Below are 25,744 nucleotides of genomic sequence, written 5' to 3' on the forward strand. Positions count from 1 at the left end.
ACTGCAAACTCCACTACTCTTAAACCAGTCATGTCCCTTTACAAACAGGCTCTCAAAATACTTGATAAAAAATCTAATTCACACCATCACTGTTCAGTCCTCCATAAGTACAGACTTTTAAGTTGGGACAATCTGATCATATTTAAGAACTGCTGTTTAATGTTTAAAATCCGGTTTAACCTGGCCCCCTCACCACTATGCAGCCTAGTCAAGTTTAGAACAGCAGCAACCAGTACTACTCGAGGGGCAACAAGAGGAGACTGTGATATTCCTTTAAAAAAAAGTGTATTTGGACAGTCAGTTTTCTCATTTAGGTTAGCCCAGGAATGCAACCATCTCCCGCAGAACATTAGAGAATCAACCTCATTTAACAGCTTTAAAATAAATCTTAAAACATGGTTAATAAATAGCCAAAAATGTGAGCATTAGTGGGTCAGTAGAACTTATATATTGGGATTTTATTTTATTTATTTATTATTTTTTTTATTTTTATTTATTTATTTATTTATTTTGTCAATGTTATGTTTGATATATATGTTAATGCCTTTTAAAAGTTGTTTAGCCACCATCACTCTGTTATGTTTGATATACATGTTAATGCCTATTTAAACTTGTTTAGCCATTAACACTCTGGCAGGGGGACTGCCAATGGAAACTAGCCTTTTGGCTACAATTGGGTACATTTACATTTTAATGTTTATTAATGTACACTGTCCCTCTTCAACAAATAAACTGAACTGAACTGAACTGAGCTACCAGCTAGTCCATTCGTCCATCTCGTCCAGTTTGAATACATCTAAGGCTAATCTTTACTGTATGGAACCTTGACAGTTACTGTACGTATGATTGAGATGACCATGGGAGTAAAAAGTGTGAGCAAGTTTAGGTAGGACGCTACCACCGTGGCTTCAAATAGTTTAGTCTGTTCTTTATGTTCTTATGTGCTTTAATTGGGGTTGAAGACTGTTGTGCTGCAGCTGAAGTTCCAAAAACACAGGGACACCCAAGACCTTTTAGGATTGTATTGTGCACTTCAATGCAGTGGATCTGGTACAAATTCAACAGCTCTAAGGTTTCCAAAATGGAGGGCTCAGATTTATTGTATATCATTTTAGAGAAAAGGACTGGAGGCATATTTTAACACCACTGGACAAGGAAGACTGGATTTACTTTGATCATTGTGATGAGAAAACAAAAACTGAAATAGTACTTTTTGGTTCTTAGATTTACAATACAGTTGTGCTCCATAAGGAAGAAAGAATATACCTCACACATGAAGTATGAAAACTATTCTGTTTTGTTTTGAGAGTACTGTAATTATTTTCTTTAGTGCCACTAGATGGCGTTAATAGTAAGCTATGTTACAGTGGCCACAATCTCACACACATATAAACTCCAACATAACTAATGGCACACCCCTTTCCTATGTAGATGAACCTTTCTCTTTAACTTCAGTAAGAGACAGGGAAGGAAGCTTCAGCAGAACACCCACCAGTTGATTCTCCTCTTTTATCAGCATAATGGGAAAGATTTACCAATTAATTGTTACTGGATTACAAGGAGAACGGAAAATGGTTGATGTTGCGACTTCAGAGGAAGACTTCAACAACACAACTGTTCTTGAATTAAAGAGTAAACTTGTGGAGAAGCTCTCAGGGAACACAGGTGATGACCATTATGTGCTGTGTGTTCGTTTCTGTTTTCTTTTTCTTAGAATGATTTGTGGTGTTGCCTTTTTTTCACTCACACAATGACAAAATGCATGCTCACTTGTAAAATTAATTTTTTCACTTCATCCACTTACACAATTAAACTATTCTTGCCAAACTGTTAGATCTCTCTAAGCTACGGCTCCTGTATGCGGACAAACAGTTGGAGGACACGGACAAGCTTTCTGACCATGGAATAAAGGACAAATTCATACTCATGTTTGTACTACGCTTGTCTGGAGGAAGAAGAGGAGGACGAAAAGGTGGAGGAAAAGGAATAGGCAGAGGAGTAGGAAGAGGACTGAGAGGAGGAAGGGTAGGAAGAGTAATAGGCAGAGGAGGACGAGGAAGAGGAGTAGGAAGAGGACTGGGAGGAGGAAGAAGAAGAGGAAGAGTAAGAAGAGGAATACGAGGAGGAGGAGAAAGAGGAGGAGGAGGAGGAGAAGGAGGATGCGGATGCGGAAAATGTATAATTTTATGATATTATTATTAAATAATATTATTCAGCTGAAGATTATGCTGAAGTATATGTTAACAAGCTAAAATGATCATTATGCTGGAATATATGTTAACTCATATGTCATCATTGTGTTAATAAATGCTTTGATTTATATTCTCTGGTCTATTTAATGTTAGACAAGAATGTGGATGTGAATGTGGAAAAGCAGTTGGAGGTCACAGACAAGCTTTCTGACCATGGAATAAAGGACAAATCCACACTCATGCTTGTACTATGCTTGTCTGGAGGAGGAGTAGGAGGAAGAAGAGGAGGACTAAAGGGTGGAGGAGGAGGAGTTGGAAGAAAAGGAGGAGAAGTAAAATGTATAATTTTTTGATATTATTATATAATATTATTCCGCTGATTATCTGTTAATGAGTATCTGTTAACGAGCTTAAATTAACATTATGCTAGAATAACTGTTAACTCCCCATTGACATTATGTGAATATTTACACTATGCTTCATATGTGCTTTATTGGCTGCACCTATGAAAATGCACAAAGATACTGTAGGTACACCTGGAATACGTCCATTGTAACAAAGGAACACACACACATTCTTTCTGGCGCGCACCTTAAAGGGCACACCTGAGCATCCAAGTTCACGCACGCACGCACACACACACACACACACACACACACACACACACACACACACACACACACACACACACACACACACACACACACACACACACACACACACACACACACCTTCCCTTTAAATTCATTAGTTAGTACATCTAGTTGGATTATATATTGTGTGTTATTTCATAAATTAAATGTGAAATCCACACTCGTGCTGCGTTTGCATGAACACATCCCATGGACTCACTGTTAACTCCCCGTCACCAGGACGGCTATGGCCTTACTATGCTATATTATGGAAGACTATGACCATTGTAAAATATTTCTAGACCGGGCCATAAATCAATAAATCTACAAATGTCCAGACATGTATCCTATTTTCCGCACTATAGGGCGCACTGGATTATAAGGCGCACTGTCAATGAATGGTCTATTTTCGATCTTTTTTCATATATAAAGCGCACCGGACTATAAGGCGCAGTAAGCAAAACAAAACAGTCAGTCAGTCAAACTTTATTAAACGTGTTCACAAATACTCTCTACATTGTTCAAACGTTAATGAGCGTATTCACAATAACTCCCAACCTTGTTCAGTTGTAACACGTAAAAAAAAGTCTGATACCGCTAAATCAAACGTTAGTGTATTCATAATAACTCTCAAAATGTTGCAGAGTATTGTAGGTCTTAACTGAAGCTCTGCTAACGCTTAGACCAAAAATCCATTGAAACACATAGTAGCTAGCTAGCCTCGCTGCTAATAAGTATAACGTTAGCATGATGATATGCTCTCACACGCCCCCCTCATTAGGGCAGAGGTACTGTTTGCCTCCAGTCTCTTGGCTCTTTCACTGCCGTTTTATGTAAGGTCAGCCATTCTCAATAGGTTCTACACATACGTGAAATACATTCCCTATTTAATGGATAGAGAGCAACGCTCCCAGCATTACTCCAGCAAATTACTCTAGTTGTCATTTCAAGCTTGCTGGAGAAGGCACTTCAAACACCGAGCCACCAGAGAGCAACAGTGGTCGGAAGCAATGAAATGAACAATGTTCGAGGATTTATATAAAGTACGGTAGCTGAATGCTGCAAACGGTGCGGCTTTGTAGTTTACCAAAGTCGTACTAAAACATTTTGACAGAGCGCCGTGTACCACACAAAATCGCTTCGAGGTCAGTAAGCACAACCGAAATTAATCCCTATATAAGGCACTCCGGATTATAAGGCACACTGTTGTTTTTTGAGAAAATTAAAGGCTTTTAAGTGCGCCTTATAGTCCGGAAAATACGGTATGTGTAGAAAGTGTAAAACTGCATCTCTTATGAATGATTTCCTTTGTGTTTATGTGTTTAAACTCATGTGGTTGTTTTGAGAGGTCGCGACTGGACTGGGTGGTGTAGTTGGGAAGAAGGGTGCAGGAGATAGTGGCTTCCATATAAAAATAGATTCTTATTTATTTACATGGGGGAATTATTTTGTATCCACCCTGAAACAGGTCTATACAATAAACAAACATAAATATTAACAGAAACAAAAGATGTGCTACAGACATTAGGGAGGACTAGGCATATCCTTGAGCTAGGCACAGATTCACAGGTCAATCAGGGCCATATTAACAGCACAAGTTCAGAAGGAACATCTTTACAGCACAGGTTGAGAAGGAACATCTTTACAGCACAGGTTGAGAAGGAACATCTTTACAGCACAGGTTCAGAAGGAACATCTTTACAGCACAGGTTCAGAAGGAACATCTTTACAGCACAGGTTCAGAAGGAACATCTTTACAGCACAGGTTCAGAAGGAACATCTTTACAGCACAGGTTCAGAAGGAACATCTTTACAGCACAGGTTCAGAAGGAACATCTTTACAGCACAGGTTCAGAAGGAACATCTTTACAGCACAGGTTCAGAAGGAACATCTTCACAGCACAGGTTCAGAAGGAACCTCTTCACAAAGCACATAGTTCACTAGAAACATCTAAAGCCCTAACAGTATTTACACAGCTAGATACTTAATCCACTTCACCTCACAGCAGGTAGTTGTTCCTAAACGAAAACACCTTTCACCGTCTCGCATGCCTGTTCACAAAGTTCTCCCATCACCATCTCAAGTGGTAAAAAAGTCTGTCCTCATGAACATGAGGCGCCTTTTAAATAGGGGCCGCCAGCTGAGTTCAATTGAGCCAATTTGGTCTTCCGGGTCCAGCCACTATGGCTGGGGAAGCCCGGATCGAACCATTGTGGCGGGGGAGTCCACCCCACACCAGGGCCAAACTCGTCATGAGACATTTGTGATGAGCCCTCATGGTCAGTGTTTAACCTGAACGCGTTCATTGAACGAAAGTTCATAATTTTGGTGAACGTGAATTTGAAGTTTTGTATTATTGCCTGATGAACGATACTGTGAACGCGTTAATTCTGGTGTCTGAACAGCACGTTCACTCTTTTTAATTTCGTTTCAATACGGTGCCAGATTTCTAGAGACTTCCAGGCGAAAAACATACATTTAACAGTCCTGTTTCCAGTCGCTGCATGTGCTTTCTTTTACTGTCAATGCCTGGCAAGTGTGAGAGCGCCGAAGTTGCATAGAGGCCGAAAGCGGTATTGCAGACATATAGAGATTTTGATTTTTTTTTTTTGCTCGCAACATATTGAAAAAAAGAACTGAACTAGTTCATTTTTTGGAGCTGTGAACTTAGTTCAAAATTTTGAATTTTGAACTATGAACTGAACTAGCTCATTTTGAAATTTGTGAACTATGAACTGAACTAGTTCATGTAGAAAGTGAAATCCACACTTTCCCAACACTGCTCCTGGTGCGAGACACATTGGCTTCAACCCAACCACTTCCCAGCATTTTCAGTACAGCCATCTCAATATGCAACCCACCAAACAAAACCACCAATTTGTCTTCACCATATTTATCAGGCCACTTGAACTGGATTTGAACAGGGCATACAAAGGTTGGTCAAATGTGAACACTGGAATTTGGCCAGGATTCAGGTGTTCCACAGCTTTACTGATTGTACATGGCATACCAATTTTGATAATGCCTGTAGAAGTTGTTCCCCATCTGAGTTGACAGTTGAGGTCAGTTCCTTTTTTTGTGTGTGGGCATGCAGCATCAGCCCTACATATAAAGGAACTGGTATATCCTGTGGAGTACTGTGTCTGACAAATCCTGTGCCTGGTCCCCGTTTGTGCTTTACACTGTTGAATTGTGTTGGTGATGTTGTCTCTGCCATCTGATTTTTTATGCTGGGTCCCCTTAACAGCTTTTGAACAAGGGTCAGTAATAGCTGTGGAACAGAGCATTATTGGTATCAGGGAATCCATTAAAAGATTTGGCCTCACCAAACATTGTGCAGCATGTGCAATGTGCATAACATCTTTTGTGTTGTTCTGTTCACAGGCTTTGACAAGAGCAATTCCAACATCATCTTCAAAGGCCATCAGGATTTATCTTCCCTTTGTATAAGCGGTTATATTTACATTTAAATTTACATTTAGTCATTTAGCAGACGCTTCTGTCCAAAGCGACGTACAAGGGTTATATCAGGGAACTCAGCAAGAAGCCTTTCCATCAGCCGGGTAGAGTGAACTCTTCCGCTCCTAGCTGTTCCATTCGTAAATGGTAGAGCTGGGCAAGTTCAGCTTACTCAAAGATTGGTGCTGTTTCATCATTTTGCCTGTTCTGTTCGATGTAAAGGACCAGCTCAGCAAACACAATTGCAGAGGCTAATGCTACCTTTCTGGCAGGCATCATGTATGTCATGGCTGGCCTTTCTGTCTTGATTGTAAAGACCTACAAGGTATCAGGTGTGTTATTTAGGTTCAAAGGCCACCACGTCCCCTTCACTAAGTTTCCGTAGAAGTTCTGTGTCATTAAAAGACTGCACAACACAGGGAGGTGCAAAAGGCATGACAAATGCTGTAATCTATCAATATTAGAAGGCAATCTGGCCCATTGTCAGTGTCAATTAATATCAGCTGCTTCAGTCCAAACCGATGGCCTTTAAAAAGGTTTCAAACAAGAAACATCTCATGATGGGTGAAAGTAACGGGCTCTCTCAAGACATTCGCAACCTTATTGTTGCAAAACATACTGATGCCATTGTTTACGGACGCATTTCCAGCACTGTTGGGGCCATAATCCGGAAGTGGATAGAACGTAATTTCACCATAAACTGGCCAAGTGCATCTCGCAAGATTTCTGCCAGAGGAGTGAAAAAAATTATCAGAGTTGTCCAAGAGCCAAGGACCACTTGTGGAGAGCTTCAGAAAGACCTGGAATAAGCAGGACAATTGTTTCAAAGAAAACAATAAGTAATGCACTCAACCACCATGGCCTGTATGCAAGCTCACCATGCAAGGCTCCATTGTTGATGAAAAAGCATGTTGAAGCTATTTTAAAGTTTGCTGCACAAGATTTGGACAAGCCTGTGAAATACTGGGAGAATATAGTCTGGTCAAATGAGAGCAAAATTAAACTTTTTGGATGCCATAATGCACACCATGTTTGGAGGAGAAATGGCACTGCGCATAATCCAAAAAGGCAAGTTTGGAGGTGGGACCATCATGGTGTGGGACTGCTTTTCAGCATACGGTACTGGCAAACGTCACACAATTGAAGGAAGGATGAATGGAAATATAATGGAATGGAAATTCTTTTGAAATATATTTACTGAGAAAAATTGAAATTGTGACGTGTTCAATACTTATTTAACCCGCTGTATCTGAACGTCGTCATGTGACCGTTATATTTAATTAAATGTGGCCCTTAGGTAGGCCTATCAACAGACTATGCCACCCCTTGAGGTATACTGGAAGAGCAAGGGGAACTCCGTCACAATAATGGACCCACGCCGGTTCTTTTTGAGGAAATACAAAAGATCAATTTTATTCTTGGTTGTCGTTAAAATAAGGTGTTGCGTTGGTCATCAATAAATAAATACAAGACAATACATTAAATAGAATTCATGGGAGATAACCAAGCCATTGAGTAAGACCAGAGCCACTGCAACACTGACTAACAGGGGCCTGCCTCCAATTTCACACGTGAGAGGAGGAGAGCACACACTACAAGCTCATTGGCCACACCACTGCAAGCGTACCACTTAGGCACATTAAGAGGGGTTTCACACTTCACTGCATTACACTACACATAATATTAAAAGGTGAGAACAATACTCTGAGAGGAAACCTGGCCAACCTGTAATCTAGGCTAAGGCCCTAAATATACCCAGGCTATGGTTGACGGGGACTGACACGGGGGAAACAGATAACAGAATAACAAAACAAACAAAACGAAAAGAAAACCCTCTAACCTGTGGCTCACAATAATCCTAACCACATACACACTACTAGCCCCCCAGGCTAGAGGGGGAAAACAAATAAACCAATATTCCGATAGCAGCACCCGAAACTATAATCAACCTCAAAGAGAACAGCAGCTAACAATGCTTCATCACTGCGTGCTGCAATAGCTGCTATAGACAGAGCAAACAGAGGACATGTTTAGGCTTACACTAGAAACATACTCATTAAACCAGACTTCAGATTCAGTGGTATGTTAACTATACAGCTAGCCTTCCCCGTACACACTGTAGGCATGGATGAAACATACCTTTGCTGCACCCGAGAACGTCCTACACCTGTGCTATAGGTTGCCGTTACCATAAAAACCACCGCACTACGGGTGGATACAAACACACATACGCATGGTGAAAAGTTACCGTCAGTTAAATGTAACACACACTAACACACCGTGGTAAAGTTGGTTGGAAGTTGGATATTCAACAGACATTCGGACACCCGTATGTTTAGGGACCATCAACAAATTACACATTTAAAATTTCAAAAGTCAATAGCTTTTCAATAACATGAACTAAAAACATAAAAATGATGTTGAACTGTTCAAAATGTATGCATACACATTGCACAGCCTTTCGTTTTTTCATTTTCACTTCACACTATTTTCAGTGAATTTATGAAAGTCTGAAATTTCAATAGCTTTTTGGTCATGTGACTTATCATCCTCAAATTAGTTTCAGAGTGTTCATTGACTATGTATACATGTTGCACAGCCTTTGGTTTTTTCATTTTCACTTCACACTATTTTCAGTGAATTTATGAAAGTCTGAAACTTCAATAGCTTTTCGGTCATGTGACTTATCATCCTCAAACTAGTTTCAGAGTGTTCATTGACTATGTATACATGTTGCACAGATTTTAGTTTTTTCTTTTTCACCTCACACTATTTTCAGTGAATTTTTGAACATTGGAAACTTCAATAGCTTTTTGGTCATGTAACCTATCATCATCAAATCTATTTCAGAGTGAATATAAAAATCTGATGCTCTTTTAGGGTTACATTAATCCTTTCTTATATTATGAGTTAGGAATGTGTCTTTGGTATCACTACTGCGATGATAATGGTTCCACCTGGAGTGCAGAATCTCATACAGATGAAGTTTTTCTCGTGGTGTCCCTTCCTCTGACTAAATATGAGGGCACTGTATTCAGAAACATGAAACAATTCTCAGAAACGTCAGCCATTAACAGGTCCTCTCACTGACTGAGGCAGTGGTGTACTCACATGTACACACAGTCATTCAGAGAGAACACACCCTGAAATTATAGCTGACATCATCGCAGAAACAGAGCCTTGTGTCAGGTAGGCTTGGCAAGCCAAGCAAGCATGCCACATATAGTTATCGTAGGTTATCTTAAAAGCAACACGCTTTCCTGACATCCAGTTGATTTGTATGTAAGTTAGCCGTAAATTATCTAAATTGTACTGCTCTTTGGTTTTGATAATGGATTTGTCACTGTAGCTGACCCTGATGTATCAGCTGTCAAGATATGGCCAAGGTTGATAGACATTTCAATTGCACATATTTATTTATTATTGTCATTTACAATTTGTGATTTAATTTGTTGTTTTGCAAACGTAATTTGCATTTGCTGGTGGGTTCAGGAATTTGTGCATTAGTCTGGTGACCCTTTGACCCTTTGCGACATGTGACCTCACCTATATGACCTGGAAGTGCGAGGGTAATGCGACTTGAAAGACTGAGAGAACACGCACGCACGCAACACATTCACATTAAGTTAAGTTATTCTACTGCTGGTTTCCAGGCGAACACGGTAATACTTACCTATCTTCACTGGAATATTAAATGGAATGTATATTTGTTTGCGATGTTATATGTAAACTTGGGGTTTGTTTGTTTGTTGATTGTTTGTTTGTTTGATTGTTTGTTTCTGTCTAGTTTTCACGGTGTTCCAGACAATAAAGTACGGGAAGAGTTGGACATCAGTATGATGCGTGGTCCTGTTTATTAGACAAAATCAGCGGGTAGTTACAGTCACTTTCACCATGATGCAGACAAAGACTGTGACAGATTAAGAATCTTTTCGGGTTGTAGACTGCATAATTTTTTCCAAGAGTGGCTATCTTTCCTTTTATGCACTTAGTCTTGGTATTCCTTGAAAATGGACATCACCACATTCTTGAGCCTCCGGGTTAGGACCCTGGCAAAGCAGATATTAATTGCCAAGTAGATTTAGAAACTAAGAACAGTCAATAACCAGTGGCGTGTCCAGAAATTTTTGATAGGGGTGGCACCAGTGGGGCACTGACGTATGCAGGGGTGGCATGAAGTGTGAGCAGGAGCGCCTGCGCAGACATTTTTCTCACATGCATAAGTGGAACCGTGGTTACCATGGTTAAAACAGCAATACTAACACGTTGCAATGTGCGATATGCAAGGGTGTCAGTGGTGGGGACAATAACCAAGCTTGAATATGGTTTGAAAAGTGCTGGGTACCCTTATGTAAGCTATTCATCCATTCAACGTTGCATTACAATATGCTCTACAGTGTATTGTCAGGTGTTGAAAATCCCATTCGAACAATAAAAAAAATGATAATCTCGTGGTTGACAACAGCACCAGCTTGCTTATTTTACCAGATCATAACGGTCTCAATTTAAGACATACCGTTAGCTAGGCTAGCTGTAGGGATCGTTACCTCATCTGTGAATAGCAAGCTCACATTTGGCAAGTCAACGCCACATCTTACCGTATCACTGTCACCAGTCGGTGGTTTTCCAAATTAAATGCAGGCTAGAGTAATTTATATTTAATAACACCTAAAACAAAATTAGACTGACGGAAGAGATTTGACAGAGGCAGCCACGAGCTTTGCCTCATCCGTGTTAAGGTCGGATTTGACTTCTCCGTACAGCACGATTTTGGGCTTTTTTAAACTCTGGCATCAACAGACAGCCTACTACATGCACTCGCTCACACAAGTCCCGTTAAAAGTACAACCGCGCACGAGAGGGAGATAAGCATATTGAAATTAAATTATTCACATTGCAAGTACGGAATGAAATAGCCTACACATTACACATGATAGGCATCTGCTATGCCCAAATAAAAGTCACATTGTATGCTACACCAGAAGAAGCACAACAAAAGGGTCTTACCATTGAAGAGATTTTTTTTTCTTGTAAACTTGAAGTCCACATATAGGCTACAACGCAAGCACGGGATTTTTCAATATGTTGCAATCATTTTTCGAAACCTCCACTAAAAAACACTTGTTAGGCACTTGTTAGGTCTCATACAACTTTAACTGTGATGTGTTTTCCTTTTATTTCACAACTTATTTATTGTATAATTCACGATAGCAGTTGCCCCTTCTAAACATTAGGATACACATCGTATCGTCTCGTCACATGATCAAATAGAGATTTGACATTGGACAACAACACAACAATTACCCAGAAATCATCATTGAAAATCTGAATATGATGAAAATACCGAAGAAAATAACAACGTTTTCATGTAATTGAATCGTTTTTTAATAGTGTCTATAGTGTAAGATAAGCATATCATTTTGTTGTAGATTGCTATTGTTTCTCCCACAAAAAATACCCACCATGATAGAGACAATTTTGCCCTTTCAGGTGTATATATACCATTGGACAAGACCCAATTGTTAATACCTGTTGTAATGGGTAATCGCAGAAAGCCGCAATGAAACTATTTATCTTCCCCTACTCCGTCTGCTATTGTACTCGTGCGCGCAAATGGCATAATTTACATACTAATATTGGGGTGGCACTTGAGGTGGCCAATCAGATTTCAGAGGTGGCCCGTGCCACCCTAGGCCACTCCCTGAACACGCCACTGTCAATAACACCAAGGAAAGCACAACAAACATTTTATTATTGGGAACAAATAGAATAGGAAACTATCTGAATCAGTGATGAGTCCGATGTGTTTATGTCACATTTAATTAATGACCCATTCTACAGAAGGACCGGTTTGGTCACCTCAGAGCCCCAGGGTCTTCTGCTGCACCTGGCATCCCAGCAGAGCATTTCCAGCCTGCACACACTGAGACACACAGCCCACTGCAACACAAAATGTTAATGTGAGCACTAGAAGAAACACACGTCTTAAGGCTGACAAAGACTGAGAGGAGACAAGTTTACCTTTCTGAGCTTGAATCCAGGATGCTGCCTTCATGGCTACAAACTGCCATTCGTCCTGGGCCTCCAGCCTCAAACCATAGAGCCAAATCAGAGCCAGAGTTGTAGCCCACACAGCCTTGTCTGCCTAAACACAGACATATACTGTCATGACAGAATTGGAAAACAGTTGTGTAAGGTCCAGTAAAATGCAATATGCTTTCTCCTTGATGTTCTAGGGTGAAGTGTTTTGGTGACGATTCAACAAAAGCTACCTAATGAAGTGTTTTAAAAAATACATGAAGGCAATCAAAGATGCAATACCCGAATATCACAATTGTCAAAGTGGGGTACGCGTCCCCCTAAGGTTACGTGGGTCGAGCCGACTACAGTCTCAGAACCAAAAATAAATGCAGGGACTCTAGTGTAACTTCAAAGTGTGACATTGAGATGTCTAATATGTATGGGCCCGGGGTAATGAATATCAATCGGAATATAGAATATCAATTAGGCTACAAAATAACTGACAATGTGTGAATCACACAGGGTCAACTTTAGCTGGAACGCATTTCTCGAATGTTCCCTTACCATAATCTCTCATACACAATCAAACACACACACACACACACACACACACACACACACACACACACACATGCGCGTACACGCTGTAGATCAAATTCAGAATATACACTTTTTTTTTCATCACTTAATTTAAACTTGAATATTTTCCTGTGCCTATGAGTGCATGAGAGTAGACACAAATAATTAACTTGCAACACCTCTTGACCAATCGGAACAGTGACATTTAACTATTTTTAAAAGGTATTTTTTGTTGGTAACAATTTTTTTAATAACATCCTCAAATACACTCTGTTGGTGCATGGTCATGTGATGGGGAGTTAAACACAACTGTGATTCTGATTTGACACCTGGGCTGCTCACTATTCAGTTTTGCGGTTAGAGTTGGAAACGCTACAAAAATGTAAGAACACCTTTTACAGCAAAACCAATGTATCACCTAATTTTAAACTGAACATGATGTCTAAAGACCCAAAAATTGAACTGGAGGAATACACATCTTCAGTAATGGACTACATCAACTTCTGTGTGAACAATGTCACAAGAAGGAGGACTGTGAGAGTGTTCCCCAACCAAAAGCCATGGATGTGCAGAGAGGTGCGTACACTGACGCAGCCTACAGATCAGGTGAAACAGCAGCATACAGCGTAGCTAGGGCAGCACTGAGGAGAGGCATAAAATCTGCAAAAGCCAAACACCCTGTTGGCAACGTGTTGAGCAACTTTTCCACACTCACACCAATCCGAGACGGTAGGGAGTACGGGAGGGAATAAGAGCAATCTCGGACTACAAAGGGACTGCGTCACCCCCCCAGACCAGCTGTGCTACCCTGACTGAAGAGCTGAATCAGTTCTATGCACGGTTAGACAGGGACAACAATGATCAGCTGCCTCTGCCCCTACCCTCTGACGATGCTGCACCCACTCTGACCCCCCACGAGGTCAGACTCTGCCTGAAAAACATCAACCCCAGGAAAGCGGCAGGACCAGATGGTGTGGCAGGCCGTGTACTAAAGAATTGCGGTGACCAGCTGACAGAGGTATTTACAGATATTTTCAACCGCTCTCTAGCCCTTTCACATGTCCCCCCATGTTTCAAAGCATCAACCATCATACCTGTGCCAAAAAAGACTGCAGTCACGTGCCTGAACGACTATAGGCCAGTGGCTCTCACCCCCATACCTGCTAAATGCTTGGAAAGGCTGGTCATGAAACACATAAGAGGCATCACACCATCACACAAGAGCACCTGGAGTTAAAGAACACTTACATCCGTATTCTCTTTATAGATTACAGTTCTGCATTCAATGCCATCCTTCCAGGCAAACTCATCTCCAAACTTCAGGACTTGAACCTCAATGCTACATTGTATAACTGGGTATTGGACTTCCTGACCAATTGCACACAGAGTGTACAACTGGGGAAGCATCACTCTTCAAATCTGACCATCAGTACTGGCGCCCCACAAGGTTACGTGCTCAGCCCACTATTATACACCCTCTACACCCATGACTTTACTCCCTCCTGCCCATCCAACAAAATCTTCAAATTTGCAGATGATACAACAGTGCTTGGCCTCCAACAACGATGAGGCTGCCTACAGGCAAGAAGTGGGAAACCTGGCAGTCTGGTGTTCTGAGCACAACCTCAATCTCAACATAAAGAAAACGAAAGAGATGATCATTGACTTCCGGAAGTCTTCCCAGCATAATCACCATCTCCCACTCTACATCAACGGGGAAGAGGTTGAGCGAGTCACCTCTCTAAAGTTTCTGGGTCTGACACTGACGGAGGAGTTGTCCTGGGTCAAAAACACAGCTTCCGTTTTGGGGAAGGCCCAGCAACGCCTCTTTTACCTCCGGAAGTTGAGGAAAGAACATCTTCCTCAGAGGCTGCTGCATAACTTCTACCGCTGCGCTATAGAGAGTGTGCTTACATACTGCCTCAATGTATGGTTCTACAGCTGCACAAAGGCGGAGCAGGCAGCCATCCAGAGGCTGATTAAAACAGCGGGAAGGATCATTGGAGCAGAGCTGCCCGACATGTTTTCCATCTCCTCCTCCCATTGCCTGCAGCGCTCTAAACACATCCTCACAGCCCTCCCATCCTGCCCATCATCTGTTCCTGTTACTCCCGTCAGGGAAAAGGTTCAGATCAAAAAAGGCACGCACCTCCAGGATGGCAAAGAGCTTCTATCCCTGTGCAATAAGGCTCCTCAACAGCTCCCCCCCCCCCCCCCCTTCACCTCCCCCCGGCCCAGCCCGCCCTGCCCCCCATGGACTGCACTCTAACACTTGATGCACCTTAATATGGAGATATATTGCTTTTTTAATTTATGATATTTGTTAATCTATTTATTAATTGTTATTTATTATTATTTAGCTGTGGAAGAATTCTGTTGCTGCCCCTACTGTCTCGTTGTCTTTGTGGCAATGACAATAAAGTACTTTGAACTAAAGGGGTGCAGTTCTCCAGGCCCATTTAAACATGTCACACTAAAACAAGGCATCAAAACACAAAAACATGACTGAATGATCATGTATACCATGTGTACTGTATATCTATTTTATGGACAAAATGCATAACTAGGTTCAACATTCCTAAAGTGATCCTATGATTGCTGTAGCTCTTTGGATGTTTGCATGATTAATATCAGACAACTTTTACCCCCACTGGCATCAGTTTGGCCAACTCGTCATCTGACCTCTCCAACACTTTAGCCATTGAGGAGTCCATTTCCCATGACCCCGAGGCTTTCTGGAGAGAGATCAGCTGAAGGAGGGGATCTGTGAGGGACTCTGGTTCTAAAAGACAAGGAAACATTCATTCAGATGAACATAGGCAGCAAGATAAACCAAAATGACTGTTACAGAATATTAGTAGGTGGAGAATACACATCAAACAATTGACTAAATTGAAGATTGTACCTTCAAACCCATTTTCAACAGCAAACCCGTCTTCGTCATCCAGCATAGCGCAGTCATCATATATCTCGTCTAAGTGAATAAATATAAATATAAATATGAATCTGAATCCATTCATACAGTAATAATTCAGAGACAGCATTTAGATACACACATACTTTTCTATGGACTACAGGAGCGCAATGTATTAAAAAATAGGTTTTGTCCTTGACTGGTCTTTTCAGCTTTGCAAAATCAGTACATCTCGAACACACTGCAACAGACAAATGTATGGAGCAAAGCAAAACCCTGGAAATGGAACAAGTGGGTGAGCTTGTGATGTGTGTGGAGCATATTAAAACAGGGACGAGATAACATCACAACAGGCTGAACACTTACAACTACCTTCTCCAAATGATCCACACATCCGAAGACACGTTGGTGACATTGGGGCCATTGAACAGCACATGGCTATAGGTGCACCAAAACCACCAGACATCACTGGCAAAAACAAAACAGAAATAAAATGTGAGCAGAAGAACCTGTAAGTTATTTTCTTCAGCATTGAATCACTGTGGGATCAGAAGACACACAAGCATAAAAAGAGACCCACTGAAACTTGGGGTTGGTATATTTCTGCGGAGCAGTGGTCCCTGCACTGCCTGTCCGTTGCCCTTGTGGATGGCGATGAAGGCGGTGTGTGTGCTGCTGACTCCAGACTGCAGGCTGAGCTGCAGCAGCTTCTCTCTCAGGGCCTCCGACTCTGGCCCGTCTGCCCTTTCCTCCACCTCCAGCGAACGAATCAGGGCCCGAGCCCCCAGCCGATGGAGAGTCACCCTGCAGAGTGTGGAAGACCAGGAGAGATCAGCATCTCTGTATGCTTATATATAACATATTCACATGTACAATACTATGGAGAGGTTTAAGGTACTTGGGAGACAAACTGCTGTAAATTGAAAATGCAAAAGTACAGCCCACATCAGGTGAAAGAAAGAAATCATGGACTGTACCTTTAACAACACACAAAGTTCACAGAAAACCCTTTGCCTTCAAAAATATGATCAATTGTCTGTATACTTGGTATACATGGTATACTTGGCAGGTAGGTTTTACCAAGAATCTCGGAGATGATTTTAGTTCAACCTGCTTATGTTGCTGATCATTAACACCTGTTTGATAGTTGTTTGCTGTTTAATCATGCATTGGGCTATATGCTTTCAATTTCCTTAAATCTTTAATCTGGAAATTGTTTCTTTCTTCATCTTGTGCCGTGGGAATCTTTCCCTAATTTCAAAAAGAATGTTCTAATATCTAAACTGATGAAAATTATCTTTTTGATATTGACAAGTTAATGCAGAATATATATTTAAAAAAAAAAATGCATTCTGTCAAGATATTTAGCAAGTCTAGTGCCTTTTTGGCACAAGTCTCAAGGGTAGACGAGTAATAGTGTAGAATGTATACAGCTACGATATTCTCACCCTTTACCAGAATGTTGCTGAATCTAAAGTAGGTTCATGAAACCAATGAACCCGGTCCTTGAAACTGAGAGTTGAAAAGGTTCTAAGTTTTAAAATTCTAAATTATTTTTATTTCTATTATTGATATTATAAATATTTGCACTTTCTCAGAGCAAACAAAAACTCATGTTTACCCTGTGTCTCCTACGGGTTTGAGACAGAAGCCGAGATGGTTTTTGACCGTCTCCTCCAACAGGTTGTACTGTATCGTTACAGATCCCTCTGGATTCCCTGAGCTCTAGAAACAGGAAATGGAGTATGATGTCAGTGTCATCACTATATCATCTTGCAAATGAAAGTGCAGAAAATGTAAAACATGAACAGAAAGAACAAGAAATCCTTGTGTTGCTTGCTTTTGTGTTAGTTGCTTTTGTGTTGCTTGTATTGGGGAGCTTTTTCATTTGTCTACAACGGTACAATAGTCCTACACACATGTTACAAGTTACAATCCTTCTAGACAAATGTTTGTCAAAAAACATTTTTTGTGTACTGATGGTCACCAGAATAAAAAGACTGGTACTACAGCTATAAAGGACCTCACTCCAAACCATGTTTGCAACGCCTATTTATCCATAACCTTTTCAGGTTCAAAATGACCACACAAGAGGTAAGACTGAGATGTCCTCTCACCTCTCCTCTGAGCTGAGCATACAGCAAAGCCCTTTGGCCATGGAAGAGCACTTTGAGTGCAGGAGACAAAGTGGTGACTGACACACCATCTGGAAGGTCCCAGTCAACAGAGATGTCCTTCACTGCTGGCTGCAGTGCATAGCGGAGAGACTGCATCACCTGATAGAGGGGGTGTGAAAAGTAAGATAGTATCTGTGAGGATTAATGAAACAAAATGACCACCACAAATGAAAAGTGTAAACCTACTGACATACCAAATGTGCAGAGGAAAGTACAAATTAGCTTTTCATAATGGTAGTGAAGCCTGATGTATAGCAGATAAAATGTGGGCATACCAGTTTATGAAAGGCTCAGAGAGTGGTCAACTCACCTGTTGGCTTCCTGTGATCCAGCACACAGTACTACTACTCATATCAATGTATTTTTCAAAACTATCTTTTCCTTTCAGATGTGATTGTTTTGACATATGTTAATGTCATTAATGTGTATTTTAATGTCATTAATGTGTATTTTAATATATTTATTTCTCTTGCTCAGGATGACCCGTGACTGTGCCATCTGCCTGCCTTGTCCTTTAGCGGTTTCCTTTCTTTTGTAATTTTCTTAATTCTGTAATTCTGATAATACACTGCATCACCCGCCAATCTTTCAGTTCATTTCGTGTACTATCCTTGTTCAGTGCAATCACACTCTCAGTAGTGAATGAGTCTCTGCCTTTCTTACCCAACTCCAGTTGTCTGCACACAAGTTCCATCTCCTCCTACCTTGGGTTGCATGCGGTCTGTTCCGGTGATGAACTGAGCATGCCCAGAGCCCTCCTGGGCTAAGCCATTGATTAAAGCAGTGCTGGCGCCCTCTCCAATACCAAAAGAGAAACACCTGGACACATCATATGGAGGTAAGTTTATGTCTTTTTTTATATACTATATATATATATATATATATATTAGAAACCTTCTCTTATGTGCAAACTAATAAAACACCTGAAACACTGTTGAGGTAATGTTTTGTGTGGTGTGACCCATCACATACCGGTGAGAATTTACATTCAGCTTCACCAAGTCCAAAACCTGCTTAGTGTTTCCCACTTCTCCATCAGTGAAAATGAAAAGCTAGGAAAAAGAGAAACCACATGTGTTACCTGGGACCACACATTCAGGATGGAATATGAATTGTATGGAAGAGGTTTTTGCTGAACCCTCTTGTAGTATATTTTGCACTTTTTAAGCAACATAAAGTTTTGGTCTAAAATTAGTTTAACTAACCAGCTAGGCACAATTAACACTTATTGCTCATTATTGCTCATGCTCATAAGGGCAGGCATACCCTATATTCCTAGAAGGTGAAGTGAGTCACAGTGATGTGTCTGATTATCTACCTGTCTGGGGTGACTGGGAATGCAGGGCTGGCTGAAGAGGTGTTGCAGAGGCTCCAAAATCTCAGTGCCCCCCATGTCTGCACTGATTCCCTTCACTTTCTCAAGAGCCTCATCCATTGTCTTCTGCTTGTATTCCACGCTCTTCCTGCAAGAGGACAGTAGCCATCGTATTGTAAGAAGCAGGCTGAATTTTTCAAAACCTAATCAGAAGCATAATAAAATAGATAATAGTTAAGTGAGACAGATGAATGGGAAAGCATGCTGACGGGAAGAAACTTTCAAAATGGGATCCAAAGCCGTAGATGTTGAAAAAGCAGCCCATGGGAAGGCTCTTCAAGAGAAGGAGCAGCGTGTCCTGAATATGTAAAAACAGGGTTTAGATTGAGTAGTAAACAACCATGGACAAGTATCTGCGACAAATGTGGAATATTGCAAAAGAGAAGAATTAATGACAAGGCCTGATTTGGCAGGTTTTGTCAGTTTAGGTACTCTCTAGCAATATAGTAATATACAATCATGATACCTTGGCACTCTCGATCCGCATCTTTGAGTCTTTTCCTGAGTGCATACTGCAGTCCATACTGCCTGATCGGTCCACCACAAAAATAAACTCTCCAGAGGTGGTAAGTGAGGATGTTACTGCAGCAGGGAACTCTGGGTAAAAGCTGAGCATAACCACAGGGTCACCCATCAAAGAGCCTAAGAGAGAAACAGAGAGGGGGGCACTTGCATTTATTTGATTGAATTTCTACATCAAGCCATATGAAATCAGTTTGGTAAACTATTTTACAACCACAGCCTATGATAAAACAAAAGCCACTCATTAGTGAACTCCGTAGAACTGTGCAGCTTATCGGCAGGTGAAAAACACAACCCCTCACCTGGCTCAGCACTGTCCTGTCCCGCCTCCACTATGGCAGTGGGCTCATGAGCATCCTGGTAGTACAGCAACAGCTCCACATCCTGATCAAACATGTGGCCTGAAGAGAGACTCACCTGGAGGATCATGAAGAGGAATAAAATAAAATACAATATGAAATGACTTCTGCTACTATGAAGGCAGACATTCATGTCCCTCGACCCTCACCCCATACCATACCGTGGCCTGTGTTTCGTCTGTGTTTAGGTAAACCAGTGGCTCCAGAGCACAGTTGGACTCCACTTTAGAGATGGGCTGGGGGGAGGATAGGTGAGCACTCAGAGCCAAAGTGTAGGGCACCATGCCAGCTGGGACTGATGTCACAGTGGCCATTTTACTCATGTCCATATCTGAGAGTAGAGAGTTTGGGAAAATGCTACTGTGTTATGAACTGAGTGTTATGAACATTTAACATTGGTACCTTCAACTTTGCCTACCTTTGTTTTTAAGAATAACATTTGGACAATATTGGCTTCTAATATTCAGGTGCTGCCCCCAATCACACATAAATCAAAATAGCAAATGGCTTAGCGCTCATGCTAACTAATGGTGAGCATGGTCTACAAAGGCAGGATGAGCTCTATATACTAAACTCTTCAATGCAATGAGGTATGACAGGCCTCTTCACCACAAGCCTCCAGGTTTCTGGCTCTCACCCTGGGGTGTGTAGCGGGGGTTGAGCACAGCGGGCAGACAAAAGCGCAGGGCGTCATCAGCTTGCATGGCCAGCTCTGAAATGTAGACCAGAGTGATGGCAGCGCTCTCTCCTGGAGGCAGGCTGCCCACGTTCATCTGGAACATGTCTGGGCTCTGATCACTCTCCTCCAGCAGGAAAGCCTGATGGCCTGAGCTCAACGCATCATCATACTGCTCGCGTGCCTGAACCAAGGGGAAGTCTAAACGTTATTATACATCAAGTACAGTCACTATTACAAAAAAAAACTATTTGACATCAAGGCAGATGATGACTTTTTTTGATGATAGTCTATGGGCAGAGATGACTTCATTTGTATATACTATACAAACTTTCTTTCCTCATATACATGAATTCAGTTACACATATCTGATCCATTGCTTTCCTTTTTCCCTACATATTATGCACTGATGAATCAATATTTGGACATAGGTACAGGTATATCACAGGTAACAGATGTAGTCAGCGATGATGCATATAGCCTTCCAAATACAGTCACATAGAAGCCTACATATTATGCACTATGTACACATTGTAATCATGCTGTTAAGTCAGTGTCATTAAAATGTCTGGCCCCCCATCTCACCTTCTGTTTTTCCTGCAGCTCTGCCACCACCTCTGTGTCTCCTAATTTGGCGCTGAAGTGGCAGAGGGCACATTCTCCAGGTAGAGGGAACACAAACACAGCCTCCAGGGGGCGCTCTTCTCCATTCACATACAGCAGAGTGGAGGTCACTGTGGCTACATGTCCCTGCACACGCACATCCACCGCCACGCTCTTCAGAGGAACTGGAGGAAGTTTGTGAGTGAGAAACTGATTGAATCTTTACAGAGATACGCACTGACTTAAACTTCAATTCAACTTCAATTCTAAAATATAATAAAAAATTGGTCTATATGGTGAATTGGCTTGGCAGCTAGAATGACAGGCATGTTTATATCTTACTCACATTATCATATACCACAACATGAATTTGCTACTGACAAAAATGTATCTCATGAAATCAAATAAAAACATCATACTACTCTATTATATCAAATATACATTTTATTTTAATTTAATGAAGCCTTTTAGTAACTGCATCGAAGAAACTTAAAGCTGATCTTAGTCTGGGAAGTCCCGCCCCACTTCTTCCGGCCAAATTGATTTTGCCTCTGCAGTGGGTCTGGTCAACTTCGGATAGCCGTTCATTTCAAGATTTCCAGAATCCTTGGAGCCAATCACAAACTGGCTTTTGGCTACCTGGCGTGCCATTGGCGGATTTAAACTTACCATGGCTACGTTACAAAATCTACTGCACGGAGAGTTTTTAAACATTGGACATGGTGGCCGCCGAAGCACCGCAAAACTTCGATAAGGCACGTTTTCTTTGAAAACAGAACAGAAACTTGCCCTGGAACAATTCATACAGAAAAAATATGTGTTTGCTTTATTACCGATCGTTGTATCGTTGTATAGTATCGTTGGTCTGATTGGTTAAAGGACTGTCCAATCAGGTGGCTGAAGTGGAGCGCCGTTGAGAGTTGGCCAGACCAACTGAACAAATGGAATGCAGTGAAGGGGCAGGGAATTCCCAGACAAGCTGATCTTGCAATGTTAAGTGTATTCATAGTAATTCAATTGCCCGAAGACGTAAGCTTCTGCTTTAGAAAACTATCATTAAAGGCACAATATGCAACAATTATGCTTCAGGATTAGGGTTAGGATAAGCAGTTTAACCTTAAAATAACAGCAAAAAAAAAAATTGGGGTGCTACAATGACTTTTAATATGGAGAATTGCGTCCGTGCCAATGGCATAGCAGGGTCGATAGGCATATAACGGCCTTCTGTAGTTTTGCCTGCCGATGCCCGCCGACCTGTCTTTGATTACCTTCTGCCGATCTAGTAAGTAGCTTATTTGCCGTCTTGCTTAGTCTTGTGTTGCACATGATTGATGTTTGACTGTGTAAGGACAGTCGTTGAGTAATTAGTTTGTCATAATGTCAGTCAGCACATTTCAAGAGATTTCGTTAGTTTTAGCGGCTAGCATACCTTTAGCGAATAGCTATTAATCCATAATGCACCTTTAACTGTGCTTAGATTCTGGTACCCATGATGAAAAAAAACAATAGTCTCTTTGACTGTCTTGGGTTGGATCGCTGTGTTAAGCAGTTAGGAATGTTCCAAACAAACAACATTATGTGTGCACAGGGAGGGGTGAACTCAACTCCCACATTGACAAGTGATCATGTACAAGTGTTGCATATACTTGTACATGATGTACAGTAGGTGCTTTATAATGACACAAAGATTACCCCATGACATTGCTTCACCTGTGTTTGCAAGTACAGGATTATTTTAACAGAGGAATTTGAGCTATTACATGGCCTTACTTGGATTTAGAAATGACCAGTCAGTATCTGAAAAATAAAGGTGTGCTGAAACTCCTTTTGTAATGGCACAGGAACACTGTCAGAGATGGGCTTGGTCTAGCTGAGTGTTAACAGAGGCGGGCTTGTCCATTTTATCATGAAACTGGTTGTATGCATGGACAGATCTAGGTGTTGCAGAACAAGCCTGAAGTGCACCTATTAAATGAACAGCAAAAAGATAGTTTTACATAATTCCTATGCATTTAGGCCATTTCATCGGGATTATAAGATCTGGTGATTTCCATTAATTTCTTTGAATTTTCCAGGGACGGAAAAATGAAATATAGCGCCTAACACATTGGAAAACCTGAAACAGACCACTTCCAGGGCAGCATCGGGATTTATTTTAGATTTTTTCGGGTCCAAGTATTGAGTTAAAATGCAATAACCTACACCCGCAAAGGCTACAATGTAGGCTAATCCCTTAGGCAAGCATCTGCGTCAAACGCTTGTTTTGACAGGCTCATGATGTTATTGTGAGTGTCTGAAAACATGAAAAAGATCCGTATAAACCTTTGTATGTTAACCACAATATCTGTAAAGAAACGGTAGGGAAAGTACTGTTTCTTCCGTTGCTGAAGTTTCAGTTTTAGTTTCTGTAGGAAATAGCTGTTATATTTATTTTCACGTATGAAAACTAAATTTAGCCCGCACCAACAATAGGTTTAAATACTTTTATTAATTATACTTTTTTTAGGCTTCCCTCGATTGGCTGGCTTTCCCGTGCACTTAGCCTATTTATTATTTGTTGGTTCTCCTATTTTATCATCGTATAGCTTACTGTAGCCTACACTCATCTTACATCGGCCAATGAAAGCAGGCAGGTTTTAGGCGAAACGCTGACACGGCTTCCGTATTGAATAAATCCTACGCAAGACAGCCTTGTATTAAAGTCCAGAATAACCACAAGGCGCCAATCAAAAACGATCAACACAAAAATATAAGCCAAAATATGCAGTATCCACGACCATAAATACCTGGCTCATTCTTGACCGTAACCAGACCACAGCAGTTCTCCATGCAGTTCTCCATGTTGACGTTTCAGCTCTTCAATATTAAAGTGGAAGTAAAGCCTAGGCTTCTTTTAGGAAGGGACCTTTTATTTCACAACAGTAGACGTGAGCATTCCAGTCTATCACCACGCCTGCATTCTAAATACTGAGGAAAAAGCGTGCTAATCTCGTGCAGGCTCTCTGAACTAGAAAATCCTGGAATTAAGATCAACAGTTTATTGAACAAAAACAAAAAAAAAGCCTACGTCGCCCTATTCGACTCAACTTTCGCCATGGTATCGCAAAGTCATTCGGGCAAAGTACCGACTCTAATAAAGATTATTTTTGATAAGTTACAGTGGCCGTTCTTTCATTACAGTAGCAACGAGCTATAGCCTACGCTTACAACTGGAAGTTTCCTCCGGATGGGATGACCACGCAATTCCCCTCACCGAAAGCGAAAGTGAAATAAAGCAAAGCAAAAAGGAGAAATGATTTTATCTACAAGAAATACAGCCGTTCATCTTGATACCAGTCAACAACTGCATAGATATTATAGGCTACTTAAAACTGCAGCATCACCCTCAAGACCGTTTGGTAGGCTACGGTAGTGGGATGCCAAAAGAAAAGTGATGGAGGTCCAGTGATTTGGAACGAGGCTTACTGTCGAATACTTTTAACTCCTTAAGGATCTGCGCCACACCCATTTTATTGAGGATGACCAGCAGAACCATTTTGTTTTTAGTCAGCCAACAATGGCACATAATATAAATCAATACAAGTTTAGAAGATATAATATAAAATACTTTAGTAGAAAGTATTTTCATGTTCCAACAACAAAAAAATGTCTTACTGTATGGGGTTCAGGCTCTGGGCTCTGTTAAGCGCCGAGAGGCAATTGTATTGTTATGGCGCTATACAAATAAAATTGAATTGAATTGAATTGATCCCGCCAACCAGCTGCAGTATCCATCTATGGGTTCGAAAATGAACAGTGTGCAGACCTTTAACTTCAGAGTTCTAAGGGTATATATAGCCTATTCTGTATATTGTAAAGAAATATTAAAATTCCGACTAATTTAAGCACCAATTTTATATATGAAAAAAAGTTTTTTAAAACATTTGGTTCGGTACATGGAAGCTGTCTCACCCTACTACCAGGGTGTGGAAGTCCGCCCGAAGTTTGCAGGTTTTTAGTGTTAGCATTAACACTTTCTGGTTCCATAGAAAACATTTCTATAGAAAAATGAATGGATTTTCAGGGAATATGGTGTGAGCAAAACAACACCTGTAGAAAACCTAGGCAACCTATAATGTAGTTATCAGTCAGTCTTTTGTAACTAACTGTTGTTTTGTCTCGTTAAAATAAAGATGTCGCTACCAATATGATAAAGCAGGAAAAAGATGGACATCTTGTCTGTATGAAACAGAGT

The 25,744-nt window shown here is 41.0% G+C and overlaps 1 protein-coding gene across 1 annotated transcript; it reads right to left on the bottom strand.

Moving 5' to 3' along the window:
- Window positions 1-12,089: 12,089 nt before the first annotated feature.
- On the bottom strand, window positions 12,090-24,446 carry LOC308365121 (von Willebrand factor A domain-containing protein 5A-like). The gene is made up of 18 exons (XM_080838458.1): window positions 24,297-24,446; window positions 21,493-21,695; window positions 20,869-21,091; window positions 20,393-20,562; window positions 20,175-20,289; window positions 19,817-19,992; window positions 19,560-19,648; window positions 19,294-19,438; window positions 18,948-19,027; window positions 18,680-18,794; window positions 17,916-18,074; window positions 17,420-17,523; window positions 16,379-16,602; window positions 16,171-16,266; window positions 15,790-15,858; window positions 15,530-15,666; window positions 12,306-12,429; window positions 12,090-12,224 (listed from the first exon to the last, which is right to left on the bottom strand). Exons 1-18 carry the CDS (start codon window positions 24,349-24,351, stop codon window positions 12,145-12,147), a joined length of 2,364 nt encoding a protein of 787 aa, XP_080694584.1. The 5' UTR covers window positions 24,352-24,446; the 3' UTR covers window positions 12,090-12,144.
- Between the last annotated feature and the right edge of the window lie 1,298 nt (window positions 24,447-25,744).

The sequence above is a fragment of the Sprattus sprattus genome (assembly GCF_963457725.1).
Source record: "Sprattus sprattus genome assembly, chromosome: 5".
Classification (NCBI taxonomy): domain Eukaryota; kingdom Metazoa; phylum Chordata; class Actinopteri; order Clupeiformes; family Clupeidae; genus Sprattus; species Sprattus sprattus.

What these genes read in the sequence shown, in the direction of transcription:
- LOC308365121 (XM_080838458.1), bottom strand. Translation starts at nt 24,351, where the DNA reads ATGGAGAACTGCATGGAGAACTGCTGTGGTCTGGTTACGGTCAAGAAT. An exon ending in ACAGGACAGTGCTGAGCCAG is followed by an intron (nt 19,993 to 20,174) that starts GTGAGGGGTTGT and finishes TTTCTCTCTTAG; the next exon opens with GCTCTTTGATGGGTGACCCT. An exon ending in TATACCAACCCCAAGTTTCA is followed by an intron (nt 16,267 to 16,378) that starts GTGGGTCTCTTT and finishes TGTTTTTGCCAG; the next exon opens with TGATGTCTGGTGGTTTTGGT.